The sequence below is a fragment of the Chiloscyllium punctatum genome, chromosome 23, assembly GCF_047496795.1.
Source record: "Chiloscyllium punctatum isolate Juve2018m chromosome 23, sChiPun1.3, whole genome shotgun sequence".
NCBI lineage: Eukaryota > Metazoa > Chordata > Chondrichthyes > Orectolobiformes > Hemiscylliidae > Chiloscyllium > Chiloscyllium punctatum.
Window position 1 is genome coordinate 57,506,060 of NC_092761.1, and position 26,235 is coordinate 57,532,294.

At 42.3% G+C, this 26,235-nt stretch overlaps 1 protein-coding gene across 1 annotated transcript in view; it reads left to right on the forward strand.

Annotated features, from left to right (window-relative positions):
- Window positions 1-25,767, forward strand: part of LOC140494087 (CMP-N-acetylneuraminate-beta-galactosamide-alpha-2,3-sialyltransferase 4-like) — a 206,610-nt gene extending 180,843 nt beyond the window's left edge. The window contains exons 10-12 of the mRNA XM_072593029.1: window positions 1,546-1,671; window positions 13,325-13,474; window positions 22,573-25,767. Of these exons, the coding sequence (XP_072449130.1) occupies window positions 1,546-1,671; window positions 13,325-13,474; window positions 22,573-22,653 (357 nt within the window). The 3' untranslated portion in view covers window positions 22,654-25,767. The remainder of the gene's footprint in view (window positions 1-1,545; window positions 1,672-13,324; window positions 13,475-22,572) is intronic.
- Window positions 25,768-26,235: the final 468 nt, after the last annotated feature.

Genomic DNA, 26,235 nt, shown 5'->3' on the forward strand with positions numbered 1-26,235 from the left:
CACGGGGAGAATGTGCAAACTCCACACAGACAGTTGCCTAGGGCAGGATTTGAACCCGGTTCCCTGGCGCTGTGAGTCGGCATTGCTAACCACTGAGTCACCGTGCTGCCCTAATCCATGGCATTGAGTGGTGGGACTGTCTAATTTTGCAGCCAATATGAATTAAGTTTATAAGCTTTGACCCAGGGGTGCAGATTCATAGCTCCTTGAAAATGGCATCACAGCTAGACTGTTTAGTAAAGAAGTCGCTTGGTCACAACTGGCCTTTATTGGTCAGTGCATTGTATCTAGGAGTTGGGAGATCATGTTGCAACTGTACAGGACTTTTGGAATACTGCATTCGGTTCTGGTCTCCCTGCTACTAGCAGGGTGCTGTTCAACTTGAAACGGTTCAAAAAGATCTACCAGAATGTGGCTGGGGTTGGAGGGTTTGAGCTGTAGGGAGAAGCTGAATAAGCTGAGGCTATTTTCCCTGCAGCGTTGCAGGTTGCAAAATGGCCTTTATAGAGGTTTGTAAAATCATGGGACACATGGATAGGGTGTTTAGGCAAGCATTTTCCCCCTAGGGAGATAGGTTTGAGGTGAGGGGGGAAATATTGGTGCGTGTATGGAATGGACTACTGGAGGAGATGATGGAGGCTGGTACAATTACAACTTTGAAAAGACATCTGGATGGGTTTATCCAGAGGGATATGGGCCAAGTCCTGGCAAATGGGACTACATTAGGTTGGGATATCTGGTCAGCATGGACGAGTTGGGCCAAAGTGTCTGTTTCCGTGCTGTACGTCTCTATGACTCTATGACTCGAAGTGTGTCAGATAATCAGGAAGTCTAATGGAATGTTGGCCCTTATTTCATAGGGGTTGGAGTATAAGAGTAGGGATATCTGACTGCAACTGTATTTAAGAAAAGATTTCATTGAAGTCAATTCGTAGAAGGTTCATTGGGATGATCCTCAGTCTAGAGAGATTGTCATATGAGCAAAGGTTAGAGGTTGGGACACTATTCAATGGAATTTAGAATAATGAGAGGTGTTCTCATTAAAACATTTGGATGTTAATGGGCTGGATAGTGTAAATTTTGAGAGGATATTGTCCCTCATGGGAGAGTTTGGACCAGAGGACATAGTCTCAGAGTAAAGGGGAACCAACTTAAAACTGACACGTGGAAAAGTTTCTTCCCAAAAGAGAGTTGTAAGTCTTTGGATTTCCTTTCTGGAGAACTGTGGGGGAAAAGTCCTCATGTATGTTTAAGGCTGAAATAGACAGATTATTGATCAATAGGGGAATCAAGGATTATCGAGTAAACACAGGAAAGTTGACATGAAGAATGGCAAATCAACCACAATCCTTTTGAATTTCGGAGTAGGCTTAAGAGGCCAAACGGCCTACTCCTTTTCCCATTTTGCATGGTCGTATGGTCTTATGGACTCCAGCTTTGAGTTGCAATTAAAAATTTGGATGGGAGGTAATGTTGGTAATACAGGCTGCCTTTACTGTTTCTCTTTAATATTTTTCCCTGATTGCAAAATATTTTTCCCACTAGATTACAACAGGATTCTGGAGAAGGCCAGCCTTTGTAAAGAATTTGGATCCTGCCAAGGTGGGGATACTCAATCCCTACTATATGTTTCAAGCTGCAACATGTTTTCTGAGTCAACCCAATAAAGGGGTAAGATTACCTTTCTGTTCTCCTTTGTAAAGGTCATTGTGATGTTTCTCGAGAAGGCACAATTAAGGAAATGTAAAGACTCAAGAAAGATTGTGGATTTTTCATCCATCATTTATTAAATCTTAAGAGTCTGCATTGAGTAAATAAGGGGAAAGGGATCCTATTTTAAATAGATCCAGAATAAGAGGGTGCAGATTTAGAGTGATTTGCGAAAGAAGTAAATTTGATGTGAGAAGAAGCTTATTCACTCACTGAGTCTCTTGGTTCAGGAGTGCCCTGCTTGGAAGTGTGGCATAAACCGTTTAATTGAGGCATCCCAGAGGGAATTGGAGAAAGAGTGTATGGGATTATGGGGAAAAGGTTGGACAATGGCACCAAATCATGATGATCATTGATAGAGCCAATGGAGACATAGTTGGCCTGATGGCCTTTTTCTGCACTGCATCAATTATAGAGTCATAAAGTCATAGAGATGTACAGCACAGAAACAGACCCTTCAGTCCAACTTGTCCATGCTGACCAGATATCCCATCCCAATCTAGTCTCATCTGTCAGTACCCGGCCCATATACCTCCAAACCCTTCCTATACATATACCCACCCAGATGCCTTTTAAATGTTCCAATTGTATTAGCATGTACTACTTTCTCTGGCAGCTCATTCCATACATGTACCACCCTTTACATGAAAAAGTTGCCCCTTAGGTCTCTTTTATATCTTTCCCCTCTCACCATAAACCTATGCCCTCTAGTTCTGGACCCCCCCACCCCAGGGAAGAGACTTTGTCTATTTGTCCTATCCATGTCCCTCATGATTTTATAAACCTCTACAAGGTCACCCCTCAGCCTCCGACACTCCAGGGAAAACAGCCCCAGCCTATTCAACCTCTCAGTTTAGCTCAAATCCTCCAACCCTGGCAACATCCTTGTAAATCTTTTCTGAACCCTTTCAGGTTTCACAACATATTTCCGAAAGGAATTTTGGAAAGCAGTTTTTTTAATATACAAAGTATTTGAAATCCCAGGTACTTACTAAAAGAATGAAGTCACAATATCTGACACATTTTTGACCAATCAACAATAATTTATAATATCATGTTAAAAAAGTAAAACAATCTACAACATCGAAAAAATCTATACTCTAGCATCCAGAAGTAACCTGAGAAAAAAACTAAGTAACTGACAAACTGTATTCCAGTACCCCACAGCATTCACCAAACAACAAATGCAGCCAAGGTAGATCTTATGGATTCCCCAATAACCTCCCACTCCAGACATTGGTCAAGTCTCATCAAACTTTATAAGGAATTCCAATTTCTTCTCTCCCAAAGACCTAACTTCAAATATGTTTCAAATGTTTCATCAAGGACTATTTCAATAACAGCTCACATTCTGGGAATTTACTCTCCCAATTAGGATTGCACTCCCCTTTGATCTGGAAACTGCACTCGAACGATTACTCACCGGCACAAGATCAGTTCGTCTGCAGAAAGCTAGTTTCACTGGTACCATATCTATGTTTCTCCAAGCTCTGGCCTGGTTCAGTAGCACCAATATTGCTTTTGGCCTTCATTCACTCTCAGTCACAGCTGCACTGAACTAATAAGGCTATCTAGTTTCTGTCAAGCCTCCAAAGCTTCCAGGGATGTTCCTGGCACCTAACTCCAATGCTCAGCTGCACATCCTGACTCCCTGGAGTTCTCCCACGTCCTAATAACTCAGACCCTCTTACAGCATTAAAGGACTGAGCCTCTCTAACCTGCTCCAAAGATCGTGATTGACTGGAGGGTCAAAGCAGCAACCTCTACCTTGTGTCAACTGACTAAATTGACTGTCTTTAAGTCTTGAACTGTTCTGATTGGCCCGTTGAAAATTTTGTAACATGCCATGTCATTGTTCCTTGGTGGTATTGAACATGCTTAATATTTTTGAATTAGTCAAATTCAGCCACCTCCTGGAACTCTTTGTGCCCTGAAATCACTGCTCCCCATTTTCACAGATTGCTTTCTTATATGGTACAAATAGTATACGAAATGATTTTCATCACAAGTCCCATCAGCCTGTCTTTTCCACACAGTTGTTCCAATTTATCCCCTTTGAATAATGACCCAGTTTGTATACCATGTAAGCAATTGGAATTCTTCATCTCTGGAACCATAATTGTGATTTTTTTTCTGAGTCTTTTATCTAATGCCTCCTGTCTGGGGGTGGTTTGTACAGTATTTGTATTCTTATTTAATAAAAGACATAAATGCATTGAAAGCTGTTCAGAGACTTTTACCAGACTAATATCTGGAATGAGCAAGTTGTCTTGTCAATCTGCTTATATCTGCTGGAGTTTAACAGAGTAAATATGGGACGGTGTTTGCTCTTGTGGTTGTATGTAAGGGTCAGTGTTTGAAAATTGTGGGTCATCTGTTTAAAACAGAGACAAGTCAAAGCTTTTTTTCTCTCAGAGGGTTATGATTCTTTTGAGCTCTCTTTCTGAAAGCATGGTAGAAGGACAGTCTTCGAATATCTGTAATGATATAGAGGTGTCAGTGTTGGACTGGCGTGGACAAAGTCAGAAGTCACACAAAACAGGATCATAGTCCATCAGGCTTATTTCATAGAATCCCTACAGTGTGGAAACAGGCCTTTTGGTCCAATAAGTCCATACTGACCCATCAAACAACCCACCCAGACCCTACCCTACTCTTTTTACCCCTGACTAATGCCCCTAACCTACACATTCCTGAACACTATGGGTAATTTAACATGGCCAATTCACCAAACCTGCACATCTTTGGATTGTGGGAGGAAACTGGAGCATCCAGAAATGCATGCAGACACAGGGAAAATGTGCAAACTCCACACCAACAGTTGCCTGAAGCTAGAATCAAACCAGCAGTACTAACCACTGAGCCACCATGCCGCCTGACTATTTTTAAGACAGAGGTGGATAGACTTGTGTTTTGCAAGAGGGTGAAGAATTATCAGGAGTTGGTGAAATGCAGATTTAAGATTACAGTTAGATCAGCCATAGTTTTATTGAATGGTGGAGCAGGTTTGAGTGGTTGACTGGCCTACTTCTCCTTGTTTGTATGGGTCGTTCTACTCTACCACATGTTTCGCTAATGTAGATTCACCATAATGTGATTGAAGAATTAGGGTCACTGTTCCTGGAGCGTGAACTTGTAAAGTATGTATGGGCTATCGCGCGATTCTGGCCCCATTAGTTTAAATAGTGCTGCTAGTACGCAATGTTCTTATAACAGTGGGTTGCATTAGAACAGAACTGCTGTGTTACAGCACAACTGAATGTACGTCCACATACTGCAGGAAGACTGTACCCAGAACTGGATACAATATTCAGTTGAGTCCAAACTAGTGTTTCATATAGGTTTATCACAACTTCATTGTTTTTATATTTTATAACTCTATTTAAAAAGCTTTGGGTCCTGAATACTTTATTAATATGCTCTCAACTTGTCCTACCATCTTCAGGAAACGTTAGACTGTTAAATATGTTACTCTTGAATAACTGCTAAACAGACTTCATACTTACCACACACACACCCCCAACTACACCTTCCCCAAACCCCTCATACCCCCCAGACGCTGACCTGACACCCCATGACCTGATTATCATGGCTCAGGAGCCAATAATCCTGGTTGGGACCTGGGACTACTCTTTCTCCTTAGGAATCCCGACCCTATCTCAGCACCTGACATTGTTCTGGTGGAACTGATACTCCTCACCTGAGGGCCAAACACTTTCCTCCCCCACCAGTGGCCCATCCCCACCCCCAGGATCCACCGTGACTTTTCCTCTGTCATCACAGGACCTGATTCTCCCCAATTCCCCCTCCCCTGCTGGTGGATCCAAAACGGTCCCAGACCTGATCTGACCTCCAAATGATTCCCTGCCACTGGACATGAACCATATGTGCACCAACCCAAACTTCCCCCCCCCATCAGATCAGACTGGAAACTGCCCCCACAAGACCCAAACCACCCTTGCCTTGCTGATGGATCAAACCCCTTAGACCCTTTGTCCACTTTCCTCAGTCCCACTGGACCCAATTTCTCCAAACTACCAATACTTATCAAAATTCTTACCAAAACACCCCCTTACATTCTGGCACCCTGTCAACATTACACCCTCGCCCCTTCCCACAGCATCCTACCAACTTAGCACCCTACACCCACCCCAGCTGGAATTCTACTTACCTGGCATCCTACCTACCTGTCACCTGCTTACCTGGCACCCTTGCTTTCTACCCATCTGGCAGCCTACCTTCCCAGCACCTTAATATCATGTTTACCTTATGTACTCCCCCTTTGACAGAAGCTGTCAAATTGGCTGAAGTGACCTTTGCATTTCAGAGTACAGCAGCTGACTGCTACGAAAGCAGGCCAAGGGTTTCCTGTCTCTGACAGTTCTGCACAAAGAAAGAAGCATTATTAGGGAAGCAAGGCTCTGCATTTCTGAGTACAAGTCCACTATCCACAATGGTATCTCCAACATGTCTTCTTTTCTCTTCATCCAACCTGCCGTCACTTTCCACACAAAGCCTCCCTATTTCAAAGATCATTCACCTCCATTTAACATAGAACATTACAGCACAGTCCAGGCCCTTTGGCCTTCGATGTTGCGTTGACCTGTGAAACCAATCTAAAGCCCATCTATCCTACACTATTCCATTATCGTCCGTATGTTTTTTTTTTCAATGACCATTTAAATACTCTTAAAGTTGGCAAGTCCACTTCTGTTGCAGGCAGGGCATTCCATGCCCTTACTACTCTCTCAGTAAAGAAACTACCCCTGGCATCTGTCCTATATCGATCACCCCTCAATTTAAAGCTATTTCCCCTCTTGCTAGCCATCACCATCACAGGAAAAAGGCAGTCACTGTCCCCCTATCTAATTTCGGCCAAGTCCAGTACGAACGTGCCACCAAACAAATCTTTGCCTCCCAGGCCCTGTCAGACTTCTGCAGGGACTATTCCCTCAATGAGACATGGTCCACTCTTCCGTTACTCACAAAAACCTCAACCTCCTCCTGCAGAACCTTCCCATGCAGTCATAGGATGTGTAAGACTTGGTCTTTTACCTCCTCCTTCCTCACTGTTCTAGATCTCAAGCAATCTTTGTAGGTGAAGCAACTGTTTACTCGTACATTTCTCAATCTGGTTTACTGTATACACTACTCACAATGCTGCCACCTCTACACTGACAAGACCAAATGCAAACTGGCCCAATGGTTGATGGAACACGGTGCTCAGTCTACAAGCATGACTCCAAACTTTCAAATACTTGCAATGTCAATCACTCTCTCATGCTAACTTTTCTGTTCTCGGCATGCTGCAGTGTGAAACCCAACGCAAACTGGAGAAACAGCACCTTGTTTTCCATTTAGACACTTCACAGCCTTCTGGATTCTTCATTGAGTTCAATAACTTCAGACCACAGATTCTGCCTTCAGCTTTCATAGCATAACCCACCCCAACGCCCTATTTCTGTACTTTGTATTTACATTTTTGTCTTCAGTCAGCATTGACTTTTATTCCGTGATTAACCTCTGCTCCAGACCCCAATATTTTGTGTCTCCTCTGCAAGTATTACCACGTGCTTTACCTTATATTCCATGACGCCTCTGATCGGCAATCTGCTTCACCCTCTAACCTTCCCCTCATATATTCTTGTGTTTCACGTGTCCTTTCCCTCTTTACAGCAAAATCAAATACATCACATTTTCACTTGTTCTCAGTTCTGCTGAGTTTCTCCATGCTTTCTGTTTTCATTATGATTCACAGCTTAATGAAAATTGAATGTGGCTAGGATCTTGCTCATCCTTGCAAGAGAGGGGACAGGTCAGGGCTGCCAGCTACATGGTGGTACCAGCCAGCAACCTTAATCTGCATGGGGAAAAGTTCCGGTGCCAGGAAATGGGTACTGAAGCCTGCAATTGAGTCCCATCATCATCTTCACATCGGCAAGGTATCGCCCAAACACCATGAAGACCCATCCCCAAATCTTTGCATGTGTGCTATTCTTAACTCAAGATGAACAATTGAACAGAAAAGGTAAGGACATGAATTTGAGCACAAAGCAGCCATTCATGTGGCTGGAGGGCTGAAGGTTCTTCTCTAGCTTTTGACTAATCTGTATGTGTAATCTTTCAGAACAGTAGATTTTCCTTCTGTGCAGTAATGTTGAAGATAACTAAGGGTCTAATGGGGACCAGGACAAGATGTTGAAACTGCCAATATATTAGTCATAAAAGCTCAGTACCTTTTGAATCTGTGCCTTTGAAATGTAATTACTGATCCAACTGCACCTCTGGGCGGCACGGTGGCTCAGTGGTTAGCACTGTTGCCTCACAGCGCCATAGACCCTCAGGAATTGAACCTGCCACTGTGTGGAGTTTGCATATTCTCCCCGTGTCTGCGTGGGTTTGCTCTGGTTTCCTCTCACATTCCAAAAATGTGCAGGTCAGGTGAATTGGCCACGCTAAATTGCCCATAGTGTTAGGTGAAGGGGTAAATGTTGGGGAATGGGTCTGGGTGGGTGATGGGTCGGTGTGGACTTGTTGGGCCAAAGGGCCTGTTTCCACACTGTAAGTAATTTATTGACCTCCGTGAGAACCAGGTGGCCAGTTAACTAGACATTTATTTTGATTGGTTCTGATTTGGATGTTACTAAGCAATTTAACAGTTGCCAATCACATGTAGATGGACTTTCCAGTGTGTGCACTCTCCTGGATATGTTCTCTTACTTGAAGCAGGCCTCGTAAGATTGTTTTGCCATCTCGATTCCATTTCTTGGTAGCAATTACAATGGCTTGCCACCTCAGATCCTGAATAACATTTTAGCCATTTGGCTGAGACTTGGCTTTGTCTTATGATTTCACTGTGGGCTGCCCAAAGGTCCCTCTGCTTAGGATATGCCCTGCGATTGTCTACACTCAAGTGGTGTTCCCCAAGCTCAGTTGGACAGGTGAGGGTGTCCACTTCCATTGGGATGTCCCATGCCTCCCATGCTCCTCTTGCTGCATTTGCTCATGACAAAGCCAGTTGTAATGCCTGTTTGAAGTCCAGTTGGACTTTGGCTAGTCAGCAGTTTTACATGGTTATGTCATTAATCCCACATTCCTGATTGTCTCTCAGCATCTCATTCAGGGTAAACATAAAATCACATGCCTCAGCCAATCATCTTAATCTCATTAAAATCCCATTAAAATCCCATCTCATTAAAATGTTCCTGAATAGCCAAATAAAACTGATAGCATCTCAGAATTTGAAGAGGCTTGGGTCATAATATTCCTTAAGTAAATCCATCAATAGTTGAAAAGATTTAGTATCTGGTGCCTCGGGGGAGTTCAGCTCCTAATAACCAAAAATGCTATAGATGCGCAAGCATACAGAAGGACTACTCATTTTTCACATGCACCAATGTCATTTGCCCAGAAAAATAAGTTTTTTCCACATACTGTGCCCAGATTTCGACAGGATAGAATGAGTCACGCTTCCCAAACAATGGAATGATGGCAGAAATGCTTCCTCAACTCAGAAGTATCCTATTTTTCTTTTGCTGCCACTGAAATAACTGGACAGATGCCAATATCTCATCTCCAAGCCACCCTTTATTTATATGTGCACAGAACGTGGCCTTTGCCCAATCAGCTCAGAGCCAATCACTCAAATGAGGAGATTCTGTGAATCTCCTATTTATAGCTATCAGCCAGGGCTCCCTGATTCATAAACATAAGTATGCTGAGAGTTCACTTGAACACATCTCAGAAAGTTTATCTCTGACCCTTCCATTATCACTAACCCAGTCTATATTATGATAATTGTAACACCCATGATTGCTACTTCAGGCCACACTATAACTTTCCTGTAAATTTGCCCTTCTATTTCATTCCTGCAATGAAGTACAACTGTAATATTATGACACCTGAATTGTTTCTTACCTCTAACCACTAACTTTGACCTTCAGCCCTCCAAACCATCCTTTCTCCCTAGCACTGCTTACTCATCACAAGCACTTCCCCTCATTTCTTCCTTGACTGTGCTGAACATATTGCAGCCAGGAGTACTCAGTATCCAGGCCAAGGGTTCATTCACAGAACAAGATTTGCATTCCATGGCCTGAGGTGCCCTGTTTTGCCTTTATTGCATAATTAAGCAGAAAATGCTGATTCATTACAGTCTTATGTTTAAAAAAAAGCTTGAATTCTTGCTAGCCAGTACCTTCCATCAGCCTACAACAAAGAATAGTACAGCCCATAGTAATAGGCCTTTTGGCCCATCAAGACTGTATTAAGACTTGGTGCCTTTCTAAACCAAAAACCTTTTGCCTCTATGTTACCCATATTATTATTCTATTCTCTCCTTATTCATAAACCTGTCAAGCTGCCTCTTAAACCTTGTTATTGTGTCCACATCCAACACCTGCCCTAGCAGTGCATTCCAGGCACTTTCTACCCTCCATATAAAAAACCTGCCTCTCACAACTGCTTTAAATTTTCCCCCTTTTGTCTTAAAACAAGTAATCGACTTTTCTGCCCTTGGGGAAAAACAAACTCTGACTATCCATTCTATCCACGCCTCTCATAATTTTATAAATGTCTATCAGTTTATCCCTCAGCATTTGACTTTCAAGCGAAAATGAACTGAGTCTGCCCAATCTCTTGCCATAGCTAATACCCTCCAAATCAGGCAAATCTGTGCCCTCTCCAAAATCTCTGCATCCTTCTGGTAGTGTGGCAACCAGAACTGTACAGTTTTCCAAATGCGGCCTAACTCAAGATCTGACCTGGGAGAGACAAAACAACAAGTGAAAATATAGCATAGGTAGAAAAAAAAATTGATTAAAAATTATCTTTTTCAACCACAAAGATTGATTAAAAATTATCTTTGCCACCAGCCTTGTGGTTTAGCATTCTATTCTGCAGATTAGAGAAATGGCTACTCTTTGTGAGAAACAGAGCTCACTCACAAATCAATCAGCCTGAGACAAAGCCTTGGAAACAAGAACAATTTATTACAGGCTTGCAAGCACCAGACGCTTCTGTAATCAAGCAGAAATGCGCGTGAAAACAGAGCATGTAAGCAATCTTATTTATTTACAAGTTGCGGAATCACACCTCCCTTTTCCCATCCTATCATAAGCCGATTACCTCATTTGTTTTTCTCTCTCGTTATTTTCTTATCTGACCATCCTGCTGTCCTCATATGTCTGCGTTCTTTGTTCCTTGTTTATTACAGCTTGTTCTTTTTATCCAGTTTCTCTTATCATACTATAAGCTTTATAGTGAAGTGCCCCTGCTGCTTCTTTTTGTGGTCAACTACAACACTTTAAAGTTATTTCCTAGCTTAAAACTATTTTCTTCAAATGAAAATATTCTTTAAAGTCTTAGCCTTAAGTATGCTACATACTACATGCTACAAGAATTCCGCGACCGTTTGTATAATGTTCCCCTTCTCCTCACCTTCACCCCCACCCCCCCCCCACTACACCCCCTCACCCATCTGCAAAAAGAACATTTCTAATCTCCCACATCTTGTATCTTCAAATAGTTTGTTGCCTTAAAGGGTATCCCCTTAGCTCAAAGTGATTGCTGTCTCATTGTGGTATGTTGCTACAAACTCTTTTCTTTACATGGTTTTACATTATCCTGCTTGTTGCAAGTACATCTAGTACAATAATGCAGTCTATTCCATCCTTTTGTCACAAAATTAGCTGCTGATGTCACTGTTATATTTGAAAACCATCACAATTTCATGGTCATATCCATTATCATTATACTTCAAAATCCTTTAAATAGCAAAACTAGTCCAAGAGACTCAAATGATATGTGTTTATTCTTGTGTCGTTTATCCAACCTGTCTCTGCCAAATCACATACAGACCCAGCTCTCTACTGAAGGCAAAGCAGTGAAGCAATATTCACCATGCAATCCTGTAACCTGTTCCAATGGTTTCCTATTCTCTGGAAAACATAGGAATCTCTAAACATAGAACATTCCAACCTGTCATTATATGTAGCCATGAACTTTCAACTTCCCTAAAAGTTCCAAATGAATTAACTAGTCCACAAAAACAAATGTAGCAAAAACAAATGCAACAAATAAGCATTGTTTATTCAAAATAAATGTTAATTTTCTAAACCTCAGTTAAGTCAAGCTTGAGTAGAGATTCTTTAAATGTTACAAACCATCTTTTTTAGCCTATTTTGATAACTTGCAATAGCATGCATTCTAATATGATGTCTTATAGTTTCGACACTATATCTCATCACAGGAAGTGATTCAACGTCACATGAACTTGCCTGTGTTATGCACCCTTGTGATAAAATATAAATCACGGAACTATTAGCGAAGAATTGTGACAGCTCTAGCTTTTCAAATGAGCATGATTCCTGATTTGGGTCTCATTATGGGAAGGAGGTGTACACATTGTATCCATTCTGAAGAAGGCTCACTGGACCTGAAACATTAATTCTGCTTTCTCTCCGCAGATGTTGCTGGAGCTGCTGAGTTTCTCCAGCAATTTCTGTTTCATTCCTGATTTCCAACATCCACAGTTCCTTTATTAATCATTACTGATGTCCTGCTTTTACCAAGTACCCTTGCACATTATTAATATCCAAATAATCATCCACTGTTGTCTTGAATACTTAAAGGTGAATTTGTTTGCAGGCTGTGCAGTCCATACCCTATTAGCAGACTAATACTGAACTGATGTTTAGTTAGGTTGCTGGTGAAACAGAGAAACAGATATTGATTATGACACAGAAAGAGGCCATTCTGCCCATTTTTTCTGGGCCACAAATCATTGAGGAAGCACATGGATCTCAGTTGAACTCAAGCATTCAATCCTCACCATGGCCAGTTGTGAAATTGAATGCATTAAGTCTAGTCATTTGTGGCTAGCACCAGAGTAAACGTGTATGAAAGCTCATAGGTTGTTCACATATCGTTGGAGGGGGGAGGAATTCTGTCCATTCCTGCCTTTTGTGACATACACGTAATTCCAGTCATACACTGTGTTGCTGACTCATAAATCACCTCAGGAATGGACAGTAAATGTTGCCTTGATAGTGTTAACCAGATCTCAAGACAAATAAAAGAACACAGATGTATGTCTAAAATTTCAATACGAATCATGTACCATGGGTCTTAATCTCTCTCTGAATCATTGCTCATCAGAAATCTTCTGTCAAGTATGAAAATAGTTATCTTTCATTATCTTCTTTCTCCCAGTATCCATATTGCCTTAAAGTCAAAACTCATTGTTTTCTGCTTGTTCTTCCCCAGAACCTCAAAACCATGATCTTTTCACATGCTCAAACCCTGAAAACTGCAAACCCACCCCCCCTTATTCATTTAATGCTGAATGTTTTTTTTTTGTATTCTGTCCCAGTGCCCTTGATTATGGACCTTTGTTCTATATTAAAGGTTTTTCATTTCAATTATCTCATTATCATTTCTAAATGACCATTCAGTCACCATCTATGTCTCTTATACTAATTTTATCAGCTGAAATTACCCTCTTCCCATTTGGTCTATTCTAATGTCCCTCTCCCTCACTCTCTGTCATGTTCTGTTCTTACTCTATTGATGGTTGGTTAGATATATCAACATAACGTTGTTTCTGCATCCACAGAGAAGAAATCGTCCAACCACTGGGTTCTTAGCTGTCACGTTGGGCCTGAACTATTGTGATGAAGTTGATGTTGCTGGATTTGGTTATCCATTGAATCAAAAAAATGGGAGGATTCATTACTATGATCAGCTGAGTATGAAATATATGGAAGTAAGTATCTGATGGAAACAATCCCCTGATTCCATGTTCCATCTTGTGGAGGAGGAAAGACAGCTTGATGCACAAGTCATCACTGTTCAGAAAGATTGATAACATGTTCCTCTCAGTCATTAATGTCATGCTGCTGCACTTCAAGGAGAACTCTAGGGTGGGCTTTTTATCATTTTTGTTCTTCTCCCCAAGAATTTCTGTCATTTTATAGTTGAGGCAAGCAGGGGCAATGTTTTCCAGCTTTCTAGTCAGTGTCCAGTCCCAAGATAAATTTGCAGGAGGTTTGCCCACACTGTGGACCTAGCCCCAGGAAGGAGATTAGTGTTTGCTTAACTGTCCTCCCATTTCATCTGGAGAATATGGCAGAGGGATTTCTGGTGGAATTTCTCTAGAGCATCGCTCATACATAGTCCAAGATACACTGCTGTGCTGGAGTGTGGTAGCAGAAACTGTCCATTGTGACTTTCACTGGCTTGCTGAAGACTTTGTTGTTAAGCACCTACTCACAAAATTTGTGTAAGAGTGAACTGCTGCAGCTGATCTGGTATTGGATGTCTTTGTCAATACTTTGACAGTCACTTCACCTTAAAAAACAATTGGAAAAACCTTTAGGCAGACATTTACACCATTTCTCTGAGGACGCTGTCAATTGCCCATTGAAGTTCCAGTTGAATGATTGATGAAGTCCTACAGAAATTCTATCCTATAGCTTTTGTGGAAAAATGGTCCGAGAACTCAAAGAATCAGATGCTTCTTAATGCAAAACATTTATCCTAAACTACTGTCTTCTGAACGCATATCTTTAAAATCCCCTTTCAGTCCACAGAATGGGTTTGAATCACCAGACACTTACTGAAGGGAGTCTTTGATGATGATGGTCAATCCAGTCTCAGTTCATAATAAAAACAGAAAGAAGATTTCAGAATGAAATAACTCCACAGAGACTAGTATCCCACCACCAAGTCACTTTTTACTGAAAGGTGAAGAGTCCATGATACTGATCTAGCTCCCTCAGAGCCAGGTTTCAGAGCAAACAGGTTGGCTGACATTTCTGTTCATTTTTTTTCTTTTTTTTTCTTTTTTTTTTCCCTTTTTGTTTTTATTAAACCCCCACACTACCGCCTAACTGCAGTAGTGCTTACTTTTCCCCAGCACCCACGTTGTGTATGTGTACAGGTGTGAGACACAGTGAGAGACTCAAGGTGTACAAATCTTTATTCAATTTCCACCACCAGGAAGATAGGAAACACCCAAGTGGCCAGTGACAAGCAGTGCCCTTCGCATCAAAGGGCGATGCTGTGTGAAACATTTCTGTTCTTTTTTTTCCTCCTCTTTTGTTTTTATTAACCCCCACACTACCACCTAACTGCAGTAGTGCTTACTTTTCCCCAGCACCCATGGTGTGTATGTGTGCAGGTGTGAGACACAGTGAGAGACTCAAGGTGTACAAATCTTTATTCAATTTCCACCACCAGGAAGATAGGAAAACACCCGAGTGGCTAGTGACAAACACTGCCCTTCACATCAAAGGGCAATGCTGTGTGATCAAACAGTGAAGGGGGAGGGCAGGGACTAAATCAAAATAGAATTGGACGGGGAAATAATGCACTCCACTCCCTGCGGCGCCCACCTCTCCCTGAACAACTCCAGGGTGTTGGTGGACACCGCGTGCTCCTTCTCCAAGGACGCCTGGCTCTAACTTAACCACGGAAAGAGGGGCAGGCAGTTGGCCCTAACGACCCCCTCCATGGCCCGCTGCCTGGACCTGTTGATGGCCAGTTTGGCCAAGCCCAGGAGCAGACCAACGAGGAAGTCTTCAGACCTGCCCTCCCTCCTCCGTACCGGGTGCCCGAAGATCAGGAGCGTGGGACTGAAGTGCAACCAAAAGCAGAGGAGAAGGTTTTTAAGAAAATCAAAAAGGGAGTGCAAATGCCCAAACCCAATATACACGTGGTCCATGGACTCCACAGCACCACAGAACAAGCAGTTGGGCTGGGAGTCTGTGAACCACCGCAATCTGCAGTTGCAGGGGATCGCTACGTGCAGCACCCTCCAACATTTCTGTTTTATTTTAACCCCCACACTACTGCCTAACTGTGCTTATTTTTTCCCCAGCACCCATGGTGTGTGTGTGCAGGTGTGAGACACAGTGAGAGACACAAGGTGTACAAATCTTTATTCAATTTCCACCACCAGGAAGATAGGAAACACCCGAGTGGCCAGTGACAAGCACTGCCCTTCACATCAAAGGGCAATGCTGTGTGAAACATTTCTGTTCCTTTTTTTTAATTTTTTTTTTATGTTTTATTTATTTATTTATTTTTTTCTTTTCTATCCCCACACTACCGCCTAAGTGCGGTAGTGCTTATTTTTTTCCCCAGCACCCATGGTGTGTGTGTGCAGGTGTGAGACACAGTGAAAAGACACAAAGTGCACGAATCTTTATTCAATTTCCACAACCAGGAAGATAGGAAAGACACCCGAGTGGCCAGTGACAAGCACTGCCCTTCACATCAAAGGGCAATGCTGTGTGAAACATTTCTGTTCTTATCTGTCAGCCAGGGCTCCCTGATTGGGCCAGATTAACAATCCCAAACAGGGAATTTATATTCTGTGAAGTCCATCTGGCTGACATTGTTACTACAACACAGAGGGTCTGACAGCATCTGTGCAGCCCAATTTGATTCTTTCTCAGAACTGGGTTATGAGGAGCTGGAAACAGTCTCTGAGGATGGAGATGTGGCTGTGAAAATTAACTTTAGCAAACACCTTGTAAAAGACTGGGAGAGAAATGGAAACCAGTGCAGGTAAACAAGCCAAGAGATTAAAAAACGGAAATCCCATCAGAGAGAAGAGGAGAACTTTGTCGAGATGGGCACACCTGGAAGAAAAGTCACAATGAATTAAGCATTCAAATAAAAATAAGACACTACACTTGTTGGAAGTCTGAAATAAAACCAGAAAATGCCAGAGAAAGTCAGATGGTCTAGCAGCATCTGTGGAGTGAGGGACAGAGTTAATATTTCAAATCTAATATTATTTCTCCAGGAGTCAATCCAGTTCAGCGTTTAGTGAACAGTGACACAGATACACTCCTAGAGTTATAGAGGTCTATAGCATAGAAAAAGGACATTTGGTCCATCACCAGTTAAAAACGGGCACCCAACTATTTTCATCCCATTTCCAGATGATTTTCAATTTACTGGCTTTGCTCAAGGGATGTGTGCCCATAGCTAGCTGAGTGCTTACTGGGTAATTCTTCAAATTGTGTCTTTGAGTCCCACTTCAGAAAGCTAAGCACATTCTCTAGCTGCTTGTTTAACAGAGTACTGAAAGAATGCTGTGCCGCAAGAGATACCAGCTGGTAAAACTGCAATGACCTTACTTTGAAGAAGTAGGGTAAGTTTCTCCAGAGTCCACACTGAGAGGCATTTCTTAACAAACAAAATTAACAAAATCAGTCGATTTGCCCACAAGCACATTTCTGATTTCACAGAAAGCTATCCAACTTTTTTGCCAAAAGCAGAAACCAAGAAGATTCAGCAAAAGGTTTTGAGAGGAATTTTATACCAGAAGGGAAATTGAACCTATATATTTTATAAGGTATAAACATTCCAAGTACACATAGAAAAACATAACACAGAGAATAGGTAAAACAGCAGATAGTGAGAATCAGTGTCAATGCTGTGCAACTTAAAGAGCCCCATAGCCACAAGCATAGAGATGTATAGCACAGAAACAGACCTTTGGGTCCAACTTGTCCATGCTGACCAGATATCCTAAATTAATCTAGTCCCATATCCTTCTAACCCTTCTTATTCACATACACATCCAGATGTCTTTTAAATGTTCTAATTGTACCAGCCCCTACCACTTCCCTTAGCAGCTCATTCCATACATGCACCACCGTTTTTGTGAAAAAGTTATCTCTTCCGTCCCATTTAAATGGAAGTTTGTGGGTATAATTGAGGACACTGTACAGAGGTTCATCCCCAAGAAAAGAAAGATTATCCGGGGAGGGATTAGACAGCCATGGCTGACAAAGGAAGTCAGGAAATGTATTAAAGAAAAAGAGAGATCCTATAAAGTGGTCAAGAGCACTGGGAAATCAGAAGATTGGGAAGGCTACAAAACCAAACAGAGGATAACAAAGAGAGAAATAAGGAAGGAGAGGATCAAATATGAAGGTAGGCTAGCTAGTAATATTAGAAATTATAGTAAAAGTTTCTTTCAATACATAAGAAACAAACAACAGGCAAAAGTAGACTTTGGGCCACTTCAAACTGATGCTGGAAGGCTAGTGATGGGAGATTAGGAAATAGCTGGAGAACTTAATAAATACTTTGCATCAATCTTCACAGTGGAAGACAGGAGTAATATCCCAACAATTAAAGGGAGTCAGGGGGCTGAATTGAGTATGGTTTCCATTACAAAAGAGAAAGTGCTAGAAAAGCTAAAAGGTCTTAAAATTGATAAATCTCCTGGTCCCGATGGGCTACATCCTAGAGTTCTGAGGGAGGTGGCTGAGGAAATAGTGGAGACGTTGGTTGAGATCTTTCAAGAGTCACTGGAGTCAGGGAAAGTCCCAGATGATTGGAAGATCGCTGTTGTAACCCCCATTTCAAGAAAGGATCAAGACAAAAGATGGAAAATTGTAGGCCGATTAGCCAAACCTCGGTTGTTGTTAAAATTCTAGAATCCATCATTAAGGATGAGGTTTCTAAATTCTTGGAAGAACAGGGTTAGATTAGAACAAGTCAACATGTATTTAGTAAGGGGAGGTCGTGCCTGGCAAACCTGTTGGAATTCTTTGAAGAGGTGACAAGTAGGTTAGACCAGGGAAACCCAGTGGATGTGGTCTATCTAGACTTCCAAAAGGCCTTTGTTAAGGTGCCACACAGGAGGCTGCTGAGCAAGGTGAGGGCCCATGGTGTTCAAGGTGAGCTACTGACGTGGATTGAGGATTGGCTGTCTGACAGAAGGCAGAGAGTTGGGATAAAAGGTTCTTTTTTGGAATGGCAGCCGGTGACAAGCGGTGTCCCGCAGGGTTCAGTGTTAGGGCCACATCTGTTCACGTTACATATTAATGATCTGGATGAAGGAACTAGGGGCATTCTAGTGAAGTTTGCCGATGATACGAAGTTAAGTGGACAGGCAGGTAGTACTGAGGAAGTGGGGAGGCTGCAGAAGGATCTAGACAGTTTGGGAGAGTGGTCCAGGAAATGGCTGATGGAATTCAATGTGAGCAAATGTGTTGCACTTTGGCAAAAAGAATACAAGCATGGACTACTTTCTAAACGGTGAGAAAATTCATAAAGCCAAAGTACAAAGGGATCTGGGAGTGCTAGTCAAGGATTCTCTCAAGGTAAACATGCAGGTTGAGTCCGTGATTAAGAAAGCAAATGCAATGTTGTCATTTATCTCAAGAGGGTTGGAATATTTAAAACTCTTATATTTTGAATAAAACAAAGAAGTGCAGATGTTAGAGATCTGAAACAAACAAAACAGAAATTGCTTTTCTTGTATCAACCTCTGTTGCTTCATCAAAATATTCAGTTAGATTAGTCAAGTGTCCTGGCTGTCTTTATCTAGCCTGAAATGTACTTAGGTAATGACTTCCATCCATCCTCTTCCCCTAACCAAAACTAAAGGTTCTGTGTGTAGGATAAGGTTATTTGTTTTCTCAATATTCTCTTTGGGAATTCAGAACAGTGGGAATGGATGTTAGGGCAGGTGCATGCTCCTCCTGTAGGATGTGGGAGGTAAGTGTCCCCACTGACTTAATCTGCAGGACGTGCACCCGACTCCAGCTTCTTGGGAACCATGTTAGGGAACTGGAGCAAGAGCTGGATAAACTTCAGATCATTTGGGAAGCGGAGGGTGGAGTAGAGAGGAGTTACAGGGAAGTAGTCTCACCTCAGGTCCTGGATAAAGGTAGATGGGTTACAGTCAGGGGATAGGGAACGGGCAGACAGTACAGGCTTCCCCTATGACTGTTCCCCTCAATAATGAGTAAACCGTTTTGGATACTGTTGCGGGGGAGGGGGGGGGGGGCGGGTGGAGGTTGACCTACCAGCGGAAAGCCTTTGTGGCCAGGTCTCTGGTAGTGAGCCTGTCTCTGTGGCTCAGAGGAGAAGGGGGGGGAGAATAGAAATGCACTAGTGGTAGGAGACTCAATAGTTAGCGGAATGGACGGGAGATTCTGTGGTCACGAACAGGACTCCCAGAAAGTATGTTGCCTCCCAGGTGCCAGGGTCCGGGATGTCTCTGATCGAGTCTACAAGATTCTGAAGGGAGAGGGTGAGCAGCCAGAAGGCATGGTGCATTTTGGCACCAATGACATAGTTTGGAAAAAGGATGAGGATCGACAAAGAGATTTCAGGAAGTTAGGTTGGAATCTAAAAAGCAGGACAAGCAGAGTAGTAATCTGAGGAACGTGCTAGTGAAGTGAGGAACAGGGAGTGAGTGCAGCTAAATACGTTGCTATGGGATTGGTGCAGGGCTTCAGATAGGTAGATCATTGGGGTACCTTCTGAGGAAGGTGGGACCTGTACCTGAAAGACAGGTTGCACTTAAACTGGAGGTGCACCAATGTCCTTGGTGGGAGATTTGCTACAGCACTTCAGGAGAGTTTTAGGGCAAAGGGATGGATTAAAGTGTGTCTGTTTCAATGCAAAGAGTGTCAGGAATCAGAGTGATGAATTTAGAGCATGGAATCAGTACTTGGATCTACAATGTTGTAGCCATAACGGAGATATGGATTTCACAGGTACAGGAGTGGTTGCTGGATGACCTAGGGTTTAGATCATTTAAGAAGAACAGGGAGGGGTATAAAAGAGGAGGGGGAGTAATATTTATAATTAAAGAGTGCATCACAGCTGCAGAAAAGGAGATTGTTGAGGACATTTTGTCTACTGAGTCAGTATGGGTGGAAGTCAGTAACAGGAAAGGAGTAGTCACTTTATTAGGTGTTTTCTATAGACCCTCCCAAATAACAACAGGAAGATGGAAGAGCAGATTGGACAGCAGATCTTGGAAAGGTGCAGATGTAACAGAGTTGTTGTTATGGGTGACTTCAACTTGCTCAATATTGATTAGAATCTCCTCAGTGCAGATGGTCTGGGTGGAGCTGATGTTGTCAGGTGTGTCCAGGAAAGATTTTCCTGACTCAATATGTAAATAGGCCGACTGGGGGGAGGCCATATTGGATTTGGTGCAAGGCAACGAGCCAGGTCAGGTGTCAGATCTCGGTGGGAGAGCACTTCAGTGACAGTGACCACAACCACCTCACTTTTACCATAGCCATGGAGAAGGATAGGAACAGACAGTATGGGAAAGTATTTAATTGGGGGAAGGAAAATTATATTGTTATTAGACAGGAGTTGTGGAATATAAATTGGGAACAATGGTTCTGCGGGAAATGCACAGCAGAAATGAGGAGGCTGTTTAAGGTGCACTTGTTGCAAGTGTTCGATAATTATGTCCCACAGAGACAGGCAAGGAATGGTAAGGTGAAGGAGCCTTGGATTTACCTTTTTCCACGTATGGAGTCAGCTATTACGAGGGGGCATAGCTTTAAATTAAGGGGTGGTAGGTCTAGGACAGATGTTAGGGGTAGGTTCTTTACTCAGCGAGTCGTGAGTTCATGGAATGCCCTGCCAGTAGCAGTGGTGGACTCTCCCTCTTTATGGGCATTTAAACAGGCATTGGATAGGCATATGGAGGATAGTGGGCTAGCGTAGGTTAGGTGGGCTTGGATCGGCGCAACATCGAGGGCCAAAGGGCCTGTACTGCGCTGTATTGTTCTATATTCTACGTTCTATAAAAGCACCATTGTGCTACTGAGACTTTATAAAGCTCTGGTTAGACCCCATTTGGTGTACTGTGTCCAGTTTTGGTCCCCACACCTCAGGAAGGACATATTGGCATTGGAGCGTGTCCAGTGGAGATTCACACGGATGATCCCTGGAATGGTAGGTCTAACATACAAGGAACAGCTGAGGATCCTGGGATTGTATTCATTGGAGTTTAGAAGATTAAGGGGTGATCTAATAGAAACTTACAAGATAATACATGGCTTGGAAAGGGTGGACGCTAGGAAATTGTTTCTGTTAGGCGAGAAGACTAGGACCCGTGGACACAGTCTTAGAATTAGAGGGGGTAAATTCAGAACAGAAATGCGGAGACATTTCTTCAGCCAGAGAGTAGTGGGCCTGTGGAGTTCATTGCCGCGGAGTGCAGTGGAGGCTGGGACGCTAAATGTCTTCAAGGCAGAGATTGATAAATTTTTGATGTCACAAGGAATTAAGGGCTGCTGGGAGAATGCGGGTAAGTGGAGTTGAAATGCCCATCAGCCATGATTGAATGGCGGAGTGGACTCGATGGGCCAAATGGCCTTACTTCCACTCCTACGTCTTATGGTCTTATGGTCTAAATCTTTCCCCTCTCACCTTAAACCTATGTCCTCAGAGTGATGCAATCAGCTCCATTTTGCTACAATTATCTCTCACCTTGCATTTTTTTTCCATTTCCCTTATCTATTGTTTTGAAATATCAAATTGCTCCCTTTTGATTTGTTCCCATCACATCTCAGTGCAGTCCAATCCCAAATATAATAATGAAATGTGGACGGAAAATTTTCCTCATCTTTCCTTTTAATCTTTTGTTTCTGAACTTAACTGTATGTCCTCTGGTTACTGATCCACCTCACTTGTGGAAAAGGATTGTCTTTCTTTGAAGTTAACAAGCCTCATAATTTTGGACAATTCCATGCAATCTCCTCTCAACATGCTCAAGAACAAACCCTGTTTATCCAGTCTCTCCACGTGCCTCCTTCATTCCTGACAGCTTTTTGGAAAGCTCCTCTTCAGCCTCCTTCACCTTCAGATTCTTCCCAAAATGTGGTGCTTGAGCTCTCTGAAAATACTCGAGATGAGGTGATTGTAAAGTTGCATTTTTCTGTCAAAAGGGGGAGGTTGGCAAAGTATTCCTTCGATTACAATTGTCTCTCTCTCATTATCTAGACTCTATTGTCTTTGATTCCTATCAGTATATTTGCAACTAATCACATGTACTTTGATCTTGTGACTTTTTTTCAGAACAATGTGCACAATGTCACCCATGAACACCTGTTTTTGAAGATGCTGAAGAATGCTGGAGTGATCAAATACCTCACTTAACCATCACAACCATCTTCACATTATTGAGATGGTTTACTTCCAAAATATCTGTCAGTTATGTACTTTTATCTGTGCTTGATCCTTGTATATATTAAGAATCCCTCCACTCTATGACCATTTTCCTCCCTGCTAAGACACAACGTTAGTTTCTGGCTTGACCTGGTGATTAAGTACAACATTCTCTGTCTGCAGTGAACTGGTGAAATACTATTGGAAGGAGGGACTGTGCCATTTCAACACAGTGTGATTGAAGAGGCTGTGTTATCATGGCAAGATTATGGGCCTAATTTCACCACAGGCATCAGGACCCTAACACTGATGTGAAAATGGGGTTGCTAAACCCAGGTCACACACCAATATCTCGGTGGCCCACCATCAAATTAAGGCCATCAGCTGGTCTCCTGTTTGCTGCTAGCCCAACCAGAGAGTTGAACTCTCAGTCACACCCAGAAATGAGGTGACCTCAGACAAGGCAGGTTGGTGACCCTAGGAGCCAGGCAAAGGAACTGTTAAAAAGAATGACAAGGTGGGGATGGGAGAAACCTCTCTGGGTGGACACTGCAGAGACAGCCTTTCCTGCCCATGGGCCACTCCTTGGGCCAGTGTGTCTCCATTAATCCCCTTCATTCGAAACCTAAATCTCACAGAGTCAGAGAGATCTAAAAGTATTGTGTAAATGATGCCTCACACATAGTGGAATCTGGCAGACTCACTGCTTCCAAATAAATTAATGTTCTTTTTTAATGCAGTAGTGGAGCTGGCACTGAGCATTGACAGCTTCTGTCAAATTAGTTGAAGGACAATGTGACAAGGTCTGGTATGAGGTAAAGTTGCATCGAGTTAGGGAATGGGGAGAGGTGGTTGGGCTGGGGAAATGCTACTGGGTACTGAAGGTTGTGAGGAGTTTGGATAAAGCTGTACGGGAATTAGGACATAGTGAGGGAGAAGGGTTTCTCCTTACTACTGTTGATTTGTCTCCTCTTTATCTTGACAACATTGCAGACAATTTGTTTCTTTTCCTTTTCAGGTAGCTGCTGGGTTTCCTTGATGGTGATAGACATTTTAATAGGATTGCAGGTTCTTAAGTTCCAGCCAAAAGCTGGTTACAAGTAGCAAAATAACTAACTGTATGGCCCTTAAAAAATGTCAGCTACTATTGTTACAATGATGACATGGGTAATTAGAAGATTTTGTAGTCATTGAGCACTGAAAATGTAAACATTAAAGAGCAACATATTTGCAGCAGAGTACAGTTTTGCAAAGAGATGAGATAAATACATGATAGATCATTTGATTATAAAAAAAGACATGTAATAAGACATAATGTGCTCAAACTGTGGAAGAACAAGATTAGCAATAACATCCAACAGCAAACATGGGAATCAGACTGAGCAAATTGATCTGCATGGATTAAAAATTCTACCCTAATGTTTCTTTATCCTACAGATGGAAGGAATGGGTTCTCATTCATTTGAGGGGTGATAGATATAGCATGGCTGTCAGAGATAGTTTCTTTACTCAGAGAGTAGTAGGGCGTGGAATACACTACATGCATTAGTTGTCGACACCGCAACTTTAAGGGCATTTAAACAGTCATTGGATAAACATATGGATGAAAATGAAATAGTGTAGGATAGATGAGCCCAGTTGACATCGACTCCTGGGCAGATTATTTGATCTATATGAGGGATCCCTGTTCTTTTATTTGAAGGTTTGCTAACTGGAACAAGTTCAAAAGACTCAAGGCCTGATACTCCAATAGTTAAAGCACCTCATCGACAAGCATGAATGTTTTTTAATAGATGAAAAAAATTTGCAATGCTTCCTTCTCAGATTAAGACATGTTTTAATATTTACAATTTGAATTGTGTCCAAGTGCTATAGGCATACTTCTTTCTGAAGGATTGCTGACGACTCCAGTAACAAATGTAGGAGTTGCTGGAATTGAAGATTGTCAGCCCTGTGATCTTCAATTTTATATTAATCTTCAATATCCAAATTAACTTTAACCAAACCATTTGTGGTATAACTGAAGTTTTCAATGAAGAAGATAGCTCTCCAAGTGACTTGCAGGAAGAGAAAGACTCCTTTCGAGCCTCCTGGTTTGTCTAATGTGACTCTACTGTTAGCATTGTTCCTGTATTAATGAGTCTGACACAATGCACAGACACACCTCCTTCCAGCTACCTCTACCAAGGTTTATATGTATCTTGTGGGTTTGAACATTGTTCTCTGGTTTCCTGTTTGAAACGGGCACAGGACAGGCAACTGGAGCTCAATACAATGAAGTTTACACATCTCCAAGAAGCAAGTACTGAGTCCTGCACTTGGGAGCATGGCCATGTGAATAGCAGCAAATTGCACAAGCTATTTAACCGTAAGACATAGATTAGTAATTCGATAATGTAATGCTTTAAGTGTAATATTGTTATATTTGATGGTCTTTTTTAAAGAGGATCTCAATAAATGCAGCACTGTGTCTCTTGGCACTGCAGTGTCGTCTGAGCTGAATGTGAACAGTCTTGGTGCATTTTCTACAGCACAGTCAGTGCACAATCCAGTGACATCAGCACAAGCTGCCATTGGTCTGGATTAACAAGTTCACTCACAGACAGGCCAAAAGAGGTTCAATGTGAACAGTGGGGAAAATAATGAATTAGAGGCTATTTATCTGTCAGTGGGATGAGAGATATGTTTGAAATGACTGTCTAATCTCCACCCACTCGACAATCCCATTGACCACTGCATTTCTCTAATTCATGCCTCATCTCTCCCCCACTCCTTTTGCCACCCAAAGTGATCATGTCTCGACTCTTCTTAGCCACAAACTGCAGGATTCCCTCAATAAATTGACCTCTCATTCATTGAGACCCTCCTTAAAATTTACCTCAGTGCCCATGTCTTGAGTCATTTTTCATTATATCTCCTTCTGTCAACCAATGTCAGATTTTGTGAAGTGCCTTGGTATTTATAATTATGTTAAAGACACTGTATCAATGGAAGTCCTTGTTGAAGCTCTTTTTTAATGCACACAGCATATTCTTGCTGAACGGGTTAAAGTTGGGGTCTTTAATGTGACTTGAATATATTATTTACAATGACAATTAAAAATGTTTGGCCTGGGAGTCTTTGTTTCTTTTTTACTGGTGTTAGTCAATGGTCACATTTTACAACACCGTCAGGCAGGAGACAGTTTGGTTAGCGACCAGGCCTTAAGCCAACTCACGGAAACACATCTCCTGTGACATCGAGAAGGATAGGAGTCCATGGCAGAAGTCTTGAATGTGTTGGAGAAAATGCTGATCAACTTTCGTCACCCTCGAAAGTCCTGGTGAGCCACACTTTGAAATGCTGCATTTCTTCCAGTGAAGCTGCTCACCCAGTGCTGTTCAATAGGGACTTCTGATCTTTTAATCCAATAGATGAACACTGGGGCTTAGTGTCCCAGTTAGGACAGCGGGTGATAGTCTGTTGAATCTGGTGTTGTCCATGCTGCTTTTCTGGTGATCAAGGTAATGAGTTTAGAAAATTCTGTTGAAGAATCTATCATGCACTGGTACCATGTTATGGAGAGGTCAGGTC